The sequence below is a fragment of the Centropristis striata genome, chromosome 13, assembly GCF_030273125.1.
Source record: "Centropristis striata isolate RG_2023a ecotype Rhode Island chromosome 13, C.striata_1.0, whole genome shotgun sequence".
Taxonomy (NCBI): domain Eukaryota; kingdom Metazoa; phylum Chordata; class Actinopteri; order Perciformes; family Serranidae; genus Centropristis; species Centropristis striata.
In genome coordinates, this window is record NC_081529.1 from 1,259,690 (window position 1) to 1,274,609 (window position 14,920).

The following is a 14,920-nucleotide window of genomic DNA, read 5'->3' on the forward strand; positions in this document are numbered from 1 at the left end:
TTTCTCGACTGGCTAAGTTGTATTGATTGAAGCAAAATGAGACAAAGTGCAATGGAAACAGACTTAACGGATAAAAAAACATACCTAAGCAACAGAAATGTCTGTTTGCCAATGGCTCTCAAAATTACATAAATGATTGTTGTACTTAACGTTGTGAAACAGTTGTGCCAACTTGAAATGGACACAGTTGTTAACATGTGGTTAATATTGTAGAAGGAACTATTAAGTTAGAGTCAGAACTCAAGACTACTTGATTGGGTTTAGGAAAAAATCATGGTTTGGGTTACATGATGTCGTATGTGACAGAGTTACATACTCAGTAGTAGTACATTGTAATAACTTTTAATCCTTACTTCTGCTAACTTCTGCAATGTGCTGAATTGGCACGATTGTAACGCCGCTATGAAATGTCAGCTAATGTTGCGACCACAATTTTGAGTTAGCATTGATACGCTAATGGCTACTCTTGTAGCTGTAACAAGCAGCGCCGCTAGCATCAGTTAGCCGCTAGCATCAGTTAGCCGCTAGCTTTCGCTAATGACCGAATTTCACCGCTTTCCAGCATTTCCCAACAAAGAAATAAGAGTTATCAGAACTATTGTCCCTTGTTGTGAACCCCAACTTAAAGATATAAGTAACAACAACTCACCAACTTGTTTTTGAGCAGACAACTGGCTTCCTTTGTTGTGCTAACTTACATAATTGCCCTAAATGTCAATAATTTATATTTCCAAGTTTTACCAACTTAAATCACTGTTTTAGGCCAAAAAATACAAGTTGGCTTTTTTGCAGTGTGGGTGAACATCCTGTGTTCAACTAGTTCTCCAAAACATACGTCCACAAGGTTTGTTTCTAGGCAAAACCAACCAACATCAAAAGTCAAAAGTAAATGTCTTTTTATAAAGGGGAACTTTTATTGTATTTTTTTAAAACCCAGTCTGCTCTGATTGGTATTTCCCAGTCATCCGCATCTGTGTTCATGGTCTTTGCACCGTCGTTGCCTTAAACCCAATGTTATTAAATTAACCATATGGTATTCATCACCTCTGCCAAGTTAAGCAATTTGTCCAATCAAACAAAAGAACTCAAAAGCTTCTGAGAAGAGCCATTTCCTTAACTGAATGTTTATTTTGAGTCATGGTTCTACTCTGATTACTTCCTGATCTTCCTGATTTAATTGTCATGTGTTTATCTTTATTGCAGCCATGTCAGACGTAGAAGAGGAGTACGAGTGAGTAGAGCAGCATCCCTCCGTTGTTAATTTCAGTATAAAAGCATAAACTGCGACGTGAACTGATGAATATGTTTCTCTGTTCCTTTTCCTCATCTCTCCAGGGAGCAGGGTAAGTTAAGTAGAACAAACACAATGAACAACATGAATTACTCTGTTTATGAGGCATAAAACTAAATGTATTTTTCTGGGTCTCCTCCTCCCAGAGGCTGAAGAGGAGCAGGAGGTCGAGGTTGAGGAGGTGGAGGAGCCTGAGCCGGCAGAAGATGATGGAGGAGGTAAGCTCAGCTGCCTGGTTCGGTCAGACTACATTCAAAAAAATAACTCATTGGATGAACTCAATTCAATTGTGGGCAGAATTTCCATCCAACAAATATATGTAGCCCAAACTCAAAACAAGTGCATCGATGCAATTTAATGTATTTGAGTTAATGTAGCTCACTTTTTTACATTTGGTCGAACTCATATTAAAAACATGTATGTATTGTATTTAAATTGAGTTACCTCAACTCATTTATGTCGAGGAGAGCTAAAATAAAGAAATTGTGTTCGTTCAACCTAAAAACATAGAATTGGAAAACTGAAACTGATTCTTTTTGGGTTGAAGGGAAGGACAGGGGAGTAAATTAATACAGTAGGTTACACGTCTTAAAATACTTTTGATTTGACAAAAGTCAAACAATACATTAACCCATTGAGGCCTGAAAAATCGCTGGGTGATTTTAAAATAAGCCTCTAATTTTCTGGAAATTCTGGAAAAATTCTGGAAAAAAAAGTGTCAACTCTTCTACTAAATAATAGATTTTTCAGCCTCTGTAGCAGATAGAAATGAAATTCAAAAAAGTATTTGAGAGCTTATACAAATACTACAAAACGACGTATCTGCTTTCCAGGCTTCAATGGGTTAATGTGTCACATCTAAGAAGGGCTTGAATCATTTTTTTGGTCAGACTAGTTGTAAAGAAGATACAAAAAACAGCAAAGGGTTGTGACTGTGATAACATATATTACATGAGATATCTTTCTTCTCTCTCCTGTTGTCTGAAGAAGCTGTGAGTTATTTTTGACCATGTACTAACTCTGATCTATCACCTTCCCCTCTTTTCTGCCTTCCCACTGGCTGACTGTGCTGGTTCCTGCTATCAGAGCAGTACCAAGGTATGTTGACAGCATGACACCATCATCAATCACACTTTAAGACGCCTTTTATGGAAATGATATCTATATAGAGGAGAAGCCGAATAGAAAATAGATTTTTTTTAAAGTATGGACTGCTCCTGAGAAAGTCTAGTTAGATCTTTGGCATGCATTGTCTTTTAATACCAAATATAAATGGTGAATAATCTTGTCATTACTACAGTAATGTTTTGCATACCTAAGCATATTTCCATTTTATTTATTTTTTCATTACTATTGAAGCCAGTGTTTTAAAGGTGTAAACGCTCAAAAACAGAAATCAAATGTGGATATTTCTATGATTTTTCATGACTTAGTGATTATGTTGTATTTCAAAATTAATTAATTTCTTTTAAACCTGCACTTTTTTTATATTAACTACTGCTTAATTATCAGGTATAATGTAAAAAATATTTTACAAACCCACAAAGAATTAGCAACCAACTGCAATGCAAAGTTAGCGACAGGCAAAATTTGCGTCAGACAAAGTTAGCGACAGACCAAGTTAGCGACAGACAAAGTTAGCAACAGACCAAGTAAGCGACAGGCAAAATTAGTGACAGGCAAAATTAGCGACAGACAAAGTTTGCAACAGGCAAAGTTAGCTGCAGACAAAGTTAGTGTCAGGCAAAGTTAGCGTCAGGCAAAGTTAGCGTCAGACAAAGTTAGCGACAGGCAAAGTTAGCAACCACAAAGTTAGCGACAGACCAAGTTAGCAACAGACCTAGTTAGCAACAGACAAAGTTAGCATCAGCCAAAGTTAGCGACACACAAAGTTAGCGACACACAAGGTTTGCGGCGGACAAAGAGAGTGACAGACAAAGTTAGCGACTAGCTCGTGAACGAAATGTTGTATAAGCATTTTTTTTGTTCAGGAATGCTGGAGAGCAACAAAAACATTAGCACACAAAGTTAGGGACTACCTATTGAAGTAACATAAAAACTAAATTTTAATTTTTTGATACTGAGCTATCCTTTTTTTAATGTGTCCTAATGTTGCTCTTTGTCTGCTGGATGTGTACATTTGTGAGATTGTAGAATAGTTCCTGGCTCTATTTAAATTAGTTTTACATTTTCAGTGAATGTCAAATGTAATTAGTTCAAAATGAGCGTTCACAATCAGAAATGTTTATATCAGTGAACCACAATCTGCATGTACAAAGATGTCTCTGTGTTAATTATGCATTATGTAACAATGAAGGTTCACAGAATGTTCCACAAAACCACATTTTCCTACAGCCACAGTGTGTGCCACACATTGGTGCCAGTGAATATAGTGTGGCTAAGTGCATGATGGTAAATGATATAAAAGTATAAAAGCAATAGTTTAACACTGTAAGAAATACACTTTTTAACTTTCTTGCCAAGAATTATATAGTTACGGTAGAGGATTGGAGCCAAGTAGGAGAAAAAAATAATGAGAGGAGGATTTTTTTTCATTATGCAGTTCGAGAAAAAAAGTCAAAAATAATGAGAATAAAGAAGAAATGACTAGAATAAAGAAAACTTTTTGTTTTTGGTAAAGTTAGAAAGATATTCACAGATTCATATCATTCAAAATCTGCTTTTATGTAATTTATGTGAATTTTTTAAACATATATTGTATTAAATTATATTATATACATATTTTCCATTGTATTTTTTAACTGTTTTCTCGACATTGTATATCGACTTTTTTTCTCATAATTTTTACTTTTTTCTCGAACTTAATAATGATTTTTCCCCCTCCTACCTGGTCCTAATCCTCTTCAATAATAACTTCATGGTAAATATGAAATTACAGCTAGCAGTTGGTTAGCTTAGCCTAAAGGCTGGAAACAGATAAATAGCTAAGTAGCTACCAGCACCTCCAAAGTTGAATTCATTCACACGCTTTAGAGTTGCTGGTGTACAGATCTTTTTTTTTACCGTTGGACAGACTCAGGCTTGCTGTTTCCTGCCTTCATGCTAAGCTAAGCTAAGCTAAGCTAAGCTAGCTGGCGTCTGCTGGCCTTTTCTTTATTATTACTTAAACGGATGCAGAAGTGGTATCGATCTCATCTAATTCTCGGCATGATAGCAAAGCAGCATATTTTCTCAAAATGTCTAACTATTTATTTGAAGCTTGCTGCCTGTACAGGATAAGATATTAACTCGGGACTTCTTTCAATCATTCCACACCTCGTCCCTCCTTATCGCCTCATTTTTCTCCTTTTGATTTGTCACTTTGTTTTACCGTTATTTTTAAAATTTTCTACCTCTCGATCACCTGGTATGTGGATTTCCTCCTTCCTTCCTTTGGTTCTTTACATCTTCATGTCTTGCTACTTAATGTATTTCATTTTCCTCTCGACATTCTTTGCTACTTTCCATCTTTCTCATATTTTTCACCCGTATACCTTCCATCCATCCTTCCTCCCTGCCCTCCATCCTTTCTTCTTTGCTCTCTCTCCTTCACCTTACCTTTTCTGTTACCGTACTTTCCATCATTAATGACTCCATGTCTTATTCTTGTTCCATCTTTCATCTTCATGTCGCTGTTCCATCAGATCAAGACGCCCAGGAGGAAGGTGAGAAATAAAGGACGTGTGATTCCCTAAAGGGGTTAAAATCCCAATTTCCTCAAGCTCAGCACCACCTTTTTCAAATTAATTATCTAGTGTATTAAAAGATAAGCACTGGACTTGAGCTTTACTTTGGTCTTTATTTTGGTCTCCTAAGGAATTCAGAAGCTGTACCCTCCAGACTTTAATCAACTTTTTTTCTTTTTCTTTTGGGCAAACATTTAAGAATATCTTAATAAAGGGGCTGAAACTTACACTGTGAAGAAGTCCAGTACTCATACACAAATGAAGTCCTTGCTCTTTGTTTCATTATAACTAATAAAAAACGTCCTACTGTAATTCCTTTTTATGCCCCATGTTTGCTGTGCTTTCAGCCACATTAACAACTTTATTAACAACCGATTTTCCAATTGTCCCTCTACATGGAAATATTTTTTATTCACTCAATAAATAATTTTTTCCACTTGTCTTTCTTGCTTTCATCAACAGAGGAGGAGCGCCCGAAACCCAAGTATGTTGACTTTATTATGATGTTTGGTTGCAGTGGTTATTTTTTCTTTAATTCAAAAATGTCACTTTCCCTTAATAGTATTTTTTATCTTTTCAAATACCCTCTTAAAACTGTCAGTTTGTGCTTCCTCTTTTTCTTCTTCAGACCTTTGGTGCCCCAGCTGGCTCCTCCAAAGATTCCAGAAGGGGAGAGGGTTGATTTTGATGTAAGTCATGAAACGGGGATGAACGGAGCCCCTAAAGGGACATGGTGGAAATAAAATAAAACTTTGGTTTCCTGTGAGCACGAGAAACATTTCTCGTGAGCACAAGATGCTTTCTGGTGACCACGAGATACTTTTTGGTGAGCACAAGATACTTTCTGGTGACCACGAGATACTTTCTGGTGACCACGAGATACTTTTTGGTGAGCACAAGATACTTTCTGGTGAGCACAAGATACTTTCTGGTGACCACGAGATACTTTCTGGTGACCACGAGATACTTTCTGGTGACCACGAGAAAGTATCTAGTGGTCACCAGAAAGTATTGCATGCCGCATGGTGTCTGTAAGAACAGCCTCTGCATTTCAGCTTGTTTCTGTGTGAAAATGACATTACAGGAGTTAGTTCGGCTGTATTTTGACCTGGGGCTTCATTATAAGGACATTGCTGCTTTACTTGCAAAAACAACAGTTGTTTTCCCAAGATAACGATATAATTAATTCTAGATCTTGAGAAAACAAAACAGTAGTGTAGTCCAGAGGCGTAGCCTGTAAAGTAAGGTATTTGTAACCCGGCCCGTGTGGGACGAGCCTCTCCACACCCTGAACTCTGCCTTGTGTTGTTTATGATGATGTAGGGTGGAGGAGGGACCAGTCGGACACGGTGGTCGTTATATTTGTGGCTCGGACCGCGTCGTGCTTTATTTCTCACAACGGCAGGCAGCTCAACCTTAAACAGTACCAGTAAGCACTGGCTGAGACAACAGAAAGTCTAAAGGCCGGTGTTGTGTCCTTACTGGTTTCCACACTAACTGGTTTCCGTAGGCTATGATCTGCGCATTTTCTGTTACGCATGAGCTGTCCGTGGTACTGAAACAACAATTGCCGTTAATGTGATAATTTTCTTGTAATTTTTTTGTTATGCTGAACGTTAACACTTTATCTAGCCTACTGATTGGGTACATCTGTAGTCTGCACTTTGTGCAATAAAATGATTTATTGTGCCGTGCGATAGAGCCGATACGCATGTTTTGTCTTTACTGTTGTATTGTGTACAGCCTAACTCCTGTAATGTCATTTTCACACAGAAACAAGCTGAAATGCAGAGTTCTTACAGACACAATGCGCACATGCAATACTTTCTGGTGAGCATGAGATACTTTCTCACCAGAAAGTATCTTGTGCTCACCAGAAATGTTTCTCGTGCTCACGGGAAAACAAAGTTTTATTTTATTTTCACCATGTCCCTTTAGGGGCTCTGGAGGGATGAAACCAGATCAGCTGCGTTTTCTTTATCCATTCAACTTTGCAGCTGCATCGTAAATCAAATGGGAACATCAGCTGTTGCAGCCTGGGAAAAAGTCAGTCCAGTTAAGATGAACAAACCAGACGACAGATATAAACACCCAGACTTCCTCTCAGTCTGATTAGCTTTTTAGATGTCTCAAATAATCTCAGGATGCAGGAACTAGTGGTGGGAAGGGCAGAATCTCTAGAACCCATTCACAAAGATAAGTACAAAAGATTCAGTCATCCAATCATTCAGTATCAGTACTCACTAGAGGTGGGGGAAAAATCAAACAGCATAGTATTGCAACATTTTGCATGGCAATATTATATTGATTCATGGCTGCCAAGTATCGATATTTAATGTTCTGACAGCATATTTTCGCAGTTTTTGTTTGCCGGAGGCTCATTTTTAGGAAAATACTGGAGATACTGGTATCATATGGAACTAGAAGATCTGAGGAATCTATAAGCACCATCACTATGGGCGTCAGTATTTTTAGCTACATGCTAAAAATACTGGAACCAGATATGTGACTCCGTCACAACATTATTTTTGGGACACAGCTCCATATCGAAGCTATAAAGTGAAGCTTAAAGTTGAGGAAAGTTTGATAAAATGCTGCAGTTGTTGTTTATTTAGCTTTGTGCACACAAAATGCAGTTAAACGGTTAAATCGCAATATATTGCATCGCAGTACTCACCATATCGCAAATTGCTTAAAATCGCAATAATATCATATCGTGACTCAAGTATCGGGATAAAATTCTATCATGGGTTAGGGTTAGCCTAAATCACCTCGACTAGTCAGACAACAAACAGAAACCAGAACGATTCTGTAAGCAAACTCTACAGAGTCTGTATTCATGTGCAGATATCTGCTTATAAAGATTACTTTACATCTTATTATTCTTGCTCATGATTTCTACACGGAATCTGAAAGTCGTATCAGTGGTGAAATATGTTGTGATCTGTTTCAGTCATATCCAATAAAAAGCCATATCCAACATATTCTATAGAGGAATGAAAAAATATGAAAACCCCGCTCTTTTATTCCACCAGGACATCCACAGAAAGCGAATGGAGAAGGACTTACTTGAGCTGCATACTCTTATTGATGTCCACTTTGAACAGCGGAAGAAGGACGAGGAAGAACTCATTGGCCTCAAGGACCGAATTGTAAGTTCACTTTAATGGAACACATGATCAAAGGGGAAAAGAGAAATCAGACAGCAGTAATAGTAAATAGTAAGATAAAAAATGTATATGATAGTACATGAAATAGCCTTAAAAAGAATAAAAATAAAAAGCAATATTAATATATATTAAATTAATATATAGTGTAAATATTTCTGCTATGCTAACAAGAGCATTTATATTTTTAAAAAAACTGTTTTTTTATGTGTTTTCTGTATTTATTTAGCTCCCATCGTATGTCGCTCTGTACTGCATATTGTACCTGTCAACTGATTATTTTATTTGGGTCTTTGATTTTTGTATTGGTATTCCCAGCTTGTTGTTGTTGTTTTGTCGTTTTGTCTGGTCCTGTCTTCTGTATGTTTGCTTGTAAGAAAAGTGAATAAATACAGTATATATAAAAAAAAATAATAATATATAGGCCTGTGAATATATCAAGTTTAAAAGTTTAACAGCCGTTTTTTTGTCATCCAATGGATTCGAACGTAGACGTGGTTAACACATTAAGTAGTTTTTGGTAATTTTCAGTTACACATTATCAACATATGTGTTAAAATGGCTCACACATTTATTGTGTTTATTTATTACTCACTACTTGTGTTAAAATGCTGCACAACATGTGTCATTTTTAACATGTCTCTTTTTGCAGTGTATGGTTGTGGGGAAAGCATCTTGCTAAATAATTAAGTGTATTTGTCACTTATCTTTGAATGAGTTAATAGATACAAAAGTCCCATCCATAATGGGATTTCATGTGTTTTTTCCATCCAAATGTTGCTGCATGTTTAATGAATTGCACTAAAATTCTTTCTGGCTTCTTTGTTTTTCCATCAGGAGCATCGTCGGTCAGAGAGAGCTGAGATCCAGAGAGTCAGAGCAGAGAAGGAGAAGGACAGACAGAACAGGATTGCGGTAACACAAACACACAAATATACAAATGTATCATTCTAACTGAGTACATTTACTCAAGTAATGTACTTCAGTACAATTTTGAGGTACTTGTACTTCACTTGTACTTGTACTACTTGAGTATTTCCATTTTATGTAACGTTATACTTCTATTTCACTACATTTTGAGGCAAATATTGTACTTTTTACTCCACTTCATTTAGCTGACAGCTTTAGTTACTTTTCAGGTCGAGATTTAGCATAAAATATATGATAGATTTAAAGTGATTAGACTTTTCTTTATGTTTACAGTATTTTAAGTAGTTTAATGAGCCCTATCTTTACAAAATGAAAACACTTAAATAAAAGCATCAATACAAATAATCCAGTAATATATTTAGAAAATATAAAAAAATCTGAGTGGGTCAAGTACTTTTACTTTTGATACTTTAAGTACATTTTGATGCTGATACTTTGAGATACTTGTACTGTACTTTACTATTTCCATTTTATGCAACTTTATACTTCTACATCACTACTTTTCGCTGTCAGCTTTAGTTACTTTTCAAGACGAGATTTAACATAAAAAACATGATACATTTAAGGTGAATAGACTTTTTATTTATTTATTTAAACCTCGTAACAGTATATTAAGTTGTTAAAATTAGCCCTATTTCGATAAAAATAAACACTGCTTACATAAAAACATTAATAATAATAATCTAATAATATATTTAGAATATATAAAACAATCTGAGTGGGTCCATTCAGCAGAACGAGTACTTTTACTTTTGAAACTTTAAGTACGTTTTGATGCTGATACTTTTGTACTTTTACTTCAGTAAGTTTTGAATGCAGGACTTTTACTTGTAGTGGAGTAATTTCACAGTGTGGTATTAGTACTTTTACTGAAGTAAGATATCTGAATACTTCTTCCACCACTGTAGTCCACACTAATACTTTATCTCGGCCATAAACAAGCTCAAATTGATTTCCCCGTCAAATTCAAACTATGTAGAACCACTGGAAATTCATAAAATGTATAAAAAGAAGCTCAGTGCAACACAGCATAAAATGTAAACATGTAAGTAAACAATGTTTTTTATTGGCTTCTTCATCTTTGTCCCTCTGTCAGGAGGAACGTCACAGAAAAGAGGAAGAGGAAGCCAAGAAGAAGGCTGATGATGACCTCAAGAAGAAGAAAGTGCTCTCTGGCATGGGAGCCAACTTTGGAGGCTTCCTGGCCAAGGTCTGCTCTTATTTTGTGTGCTTATTAGGGCCTCGGGGCAATCACACCGAGCACTGGTCCCATACAGCAATAGACATGCCCAAAATTTTGCAGTGAAAGGGACGGCCCAAAAAAAATGAGCGAAAAAGAACAATAATTGGAGATTTTTAAACGTCTACTTCTCCGGCATAATTTCACCTAGAGACTCCATTTAAACTTTAAACAGTAGACACAAGTCTTGTGTATCGGTGTATTAATCCACGTTTCCATAGGTCATATAGTTTTTTATCAATCCCTGTTCAATGACCATGATAATTTTTGGAGAAATTCTGAGATTATAATGGGTGTGTATTGCACGGAATGTTCGTGTCACAGTGTGTGACATCATCACCAGAGTGTAGAGGGAGAGAAAAAACTGTCAAAAAATAAATTTTAAAACTGCGCTCCAGGCCGCAAATTCCACTCTACAGAAATAATTTATACATAGAAACGTAGGAAAATTAGTCTTCTCACTCACAATCCTCTGGTAAAGCTGTCAGAGTTATAGTTTGGGCGTAGGACGCACAGATGATCCACCAACACCACCAACAGCCTCATTGGCTCCCATATTAAAAACGCAGGGAGATTTCTGAAAAAGGGAGATGTAACAGTTTTTTTAGATCGCTCTAACAAAGCTATTTTTTCATTTTTCTTAAAAAAAACAACATATGTAGACGTTCAGGAAGAACTCAGGACGCTCAAAGTGAAGTCGGATCAGTGATAGGTATTATGGTTTTGCCAAAAATGCTTTCTGTTCGAGGCCAGAATTTCCAGTCTCTCCACCTCTGGCTGCTCAGTGTGGCGGAACTGTCTCCACCGTCAGTTAATTTCAGTTGATTGCTCTGCTCTGATTGGTCGACTCCACCTGGCCACCTGGTTGCTTAGCTACTAAAGCCCCCCCCCCTTTAACTTAAAAACACTTAACTCTACCTCAACAGACATGGCGTTTTTTCATAAAACATGAGAACTTATAACTTGACCATTCATTGTCCAATCTGCCTCAAACTTGTCATGCATGATGATGGATCATCACTGACCAGTTCTACATAACAATATTTAATAAAGTCCCGCCCCTTTTTATTAGCCACGCCCCCTTTTTATTAACTAATGTACCGTTTGTCCTAGAAACTTGTATAAGGTGTCTGTGAACTGTTTAACTGCTGATTTAAGCCACGAGAATGGCGGTCCAGAGGCAAGCACACAACCAAAATTCCTTTAGAAATGTTCTAGTTCTTAATAGAGATCATGGTAACAATGAGGATACAGATTGATGACTGTGGATGGTGTGTGTTCTGTGGCAGGCCGAGTCGAGGAAGGGTAAACGTCTGACAGGAAAAGAGATCAAGAGGAAGACTCTGGGCGAGAGACGGGAGCCGCTCAACATCGACAACATGAGGGAGGACGCACTCAAGTGAGTTTCAGACTATTTCAACAGCTTTTAGCTGAGTATTGATGACCTAACTGAAGAGGAAATGTGTCTTTGGGTCAGTTTGTCAGCAGGATTTTGGAAATCAGTGGTGGAATGTAACTAAGTAGATTTACTCAAGTATTGTACTTAAGTACAGTTTTGTGGTACTTGTACTTGTACTTGTGTTGTCTTCTTTTGTTAAGTTCAGTAAAATACATTACAGTGAAATTTACGTCATATTTATGTTTTTATTTATTCATTTAATTTTGTTTTTTCATTTTTAATTTTAATTAAATGAAATGTGCCAACGCTTTAGGTATTATTCCAGGAAGTAAATTGTTTGTGTTGTTGCAACCTGCACTAAGGCTGCTCAATATAATTTTCTTCCTCTAAGTGATCTCCTGCAGCAGAACTTCTAGTTCTGAACTGCTAAAGTTTTTTTTTTTCTTTTTACCTGTGCTACAACGGATTTACGCTTTGCTTGAGGCATTCTGTTGCTGTTTCCTCTTTTTATGGGCCCTTTTATGGGCATTAATGTGCGGATACCTATGCTAATCCTATGTTAATTAATAATTAATCAATTTAAGAACACGGCTGCGAACAATTCAGCGGCTTAAGAACACGTTGATGAATCTGACGTAGGGTCTTCTTAGAAACCTTCTTAAGAAAGAATCTAAGAAGATTCTTAAGAAGATATTGGTGAATGAGGCCCAATGTTTGCCAATTTTGCACGAATGTTGATGTGCCCTTAGAGCTGTGGAGACTTGTATTTGAACATAAACATTAACAAAATAAAGGTCTAAATCCTTTTTTAATTTGGTCTTTCCAAAGGCAACGGGCCCAGGAGATGTGGAACTGGATCTACCAGCTGGAGTCTGAGAAGTTTGACTTCATAGAATACATGAAGCACCAGAAATACGAGGTATCATTGAGGTTTCAAACAGAAATTGTCAGGATAATAACTATCACTATAAATCTCTAACATATAGTGTTTCTATTGTCTATATATGTGCAGCTGTCCTATACAAGTATGTATAGTGAATGTGTAATTTTTTTATTTTTTTTATTTTTTTGCATTCCTGGGCTAAATATCCAATTTTTGTCTTCTCATATGTGAAACATTGCTACTCATTTTTCTGTTTCTGTGATTTTTTTCACTTTTTATAGACTAAAAACTCTAAACTTAATTTAATTTAGCTGTATCCCACATCGGATAGCTTTTGGCTAACATTCTATCAAAATTTCACATTAACTACTAATTTAAATGATCCTTTTATGTTTCCAATTAATTATGTGGTGTGAAACTAAAGTCTAACTTCTTTTTTTTTATTGTTTTAACCGTGTACGTTAGCCTCGGGTTTACCAGAGTAGAATTGAGCATTTTAGTCTCAAAGTAGAGATGCTAGAGAGCTAGTCTGGCTATGTAAACATCAATTTCTGTCGCTCTACTACGTCATCTGGTATAACTGATCTGATTGGCTAAGAGCTACCTACAGACGCTTTGATAGACATTCTAAGCGTCCAATAAACGGCTCTGGAGGATCGTAAACCACACCTCCTCTACGGAGAAATGAACGGCTGGTTTCCAGACTAATCTCATTTGTGATTAGTCTGGTGTTAGCCAGGCTAGTAAAGTGCGCCATTGCAGATGTGTCCAATCAGGGACAAGGTTATTATAGTATATATAGTATATATATATAGTTTTTAAAAAATGATAACTAACTGAAACTGTATTTTGTGGTTACAAAACTAACTAAAATTATAGTGAAAATGTCCTTCGTTTTCGTCTTTGTCAACTTTTTCCATCCGTAAACCTTTTTGTTTGATATGAAATCTATTTCATCTATCTGGTTTTATGACTTAATAAACTTATTGGGGCTGAGATGGATCAGACAAAGGAAATAAAGGAAACATTTATTGTGACTTTTTTTAATCTGGCACCCAACAAATACCCCATTACAAAAACACTAAAACTAACACTAAAACTAATAAAAACTAAACTAAAACTAGGCATTTTCCAAAAAATAAAACTAATCAAAACTCGCAAACTCACTCTAAAAACTAATTAAAACTAACTGAATTTGAAAACAAAAATTGACAACGAAATTAAAACTAAAACGAATGAAAAATCCAAAACTATTATAACCTTGGTAGGCATTCCACAGTCACAATCCAAATCCAATCCTGAACTGGAGCTATTTTTTTTTATTCTTTTGTTGCAAAATACTTTGTTTCGGTGCGTGTACCTAAACTAATAAAAACTAAACTAAAACTAAGCAATTTAATTAATTCAATCTAATTTTCCAAAAAATAAAAACGAATTAAAACTAGCAAATTCACTCTAAAAACTAATGAAAACTAACTGAATTTGAAAACTAAAAATCACAACGAAATTAAAACTAAAACTATTGAAAAATCCAAAACTATTATAATCTTGATCAGGGATATAAGCGCCTGTCTGATGTGGGATATAGTTACTATCAGTATTTGAATTCCTCCCTGTTTCCTCTAAATTCCTTTCATTTGCCCTCTGCAGATCATCGTGCTGCTGAACAGAATCCAACATGCTCAGAAATTGTGAGTAGTCCCTTTTATACAAAATATGATCAACCGCATATGTGCTGTTCATGTGTACCTACAGAACCTTTTACATCCTTTTCTTACTCTCATCCTCTCTCCCTCCTCCAGTAAAAAGATCCATGGCAAAGGGAAGGTGGGTGGGCGCTGGAAGTAAAGGGCGGTAGAAAAAGAGAAAACTCATTGGAATCAAACAGTGGAGCCAGTAAAGGAACGGAGGAATCGCACTCGCATCTCCTCTTGATGGTGCCAGAGCCGCTCTGTAGGCCTTTCCTGTGTGTGTGGAAGGTATTGACAGTTTCTTGATAAGATGTATTAATAATAAAATGATATGCACTCAGTCTGGAGTTGTTCTTTTTATTCTTAATCTAATATGTCTGGAACTCAACACCAAAAGTGGTCACTGATCTGTTTTTTAGGTGCTGGACCGCTGAAATCATCCGGAAAAAAAGTCATAGTATACACTACTGGTCAAAAGTTTTAGAACACCCCAATTTTTTCAGTTTTTTATTGAAATTCAAGCAGTTCAAGTCAAATGAACAGCTTGAAAGGGTCCAAAGGTAAGTGGTGAACTGCCAGAGGTAAATAAAAAAAGGTAAGCTTAACCAAAACTGGAAAATAATGTACATTTCA

General features: G+C 36.3%; 1 protein-coding gene across 1 annotated transcript; it reads left to right on the forward strand.

Annotated features, from left to right (window-relative positions):
• The first annotated feature begins 6,943 nt into the window (after nucleotides 1-6,943).
• Nucleotides 6,944-14,494, forward strand: tnnt1 (troponin T type 1 (skeletal, slow)). The gene is made up of 8 exons (XM_059348579.1): nucleotides 6,944-7,023; nucleotides 8,013-8,129; nucleotides 8,982-9,059; nucleotides 10,171-10,284; nucleotides 11,604-11,713; nucleotides 12,542-12,632; nucleotides 14,247-14,287; nucleotides 14,399-14,494. The coding sequence occupies exons 1-8, from the start codon at nucleotides 6,991-6,993 to the stop codon at nucleotides 14,442-14,444; spliced, it is 630 nt and encodes a 209-aa protein (XP_059204562.1). The 5' UTR covers nucleotides 6,944-6,990; the 3' UTR covers nucleotides 14,445-14,494.
• The last annotated feature ends 426 nt before the right edge of the window (nucleotides 14,495-14,920 follow it).

What these genes read in the sequence shown, in the direction of transcription:
- tnnt1 (XM_059348579.1), top strand. Translation starts at nt 6,991, where the DNA reads ATGGGAACATCAGCTGTTGCAGCCTGGGAAAAA. An exon ending in TTGGAGGCTTCCTGGCCAAG is followed by an intron (nt 10,285 to 11,603) that starts GTCTGCTCTTAT and finishes GTTCTGTGGCAG; the next exon opens with GCCGAGTCGAGGAAGGGTAA. An exon ending in ATCCAACATGCTCAGAAATT is followed by an intron (nt 14,288 to 14,398) that starts GTGAGTAGTCCC and finishes TCCCTCCTCCAG; the next exon opens with TAAAAAGATCCATGGCAAAG.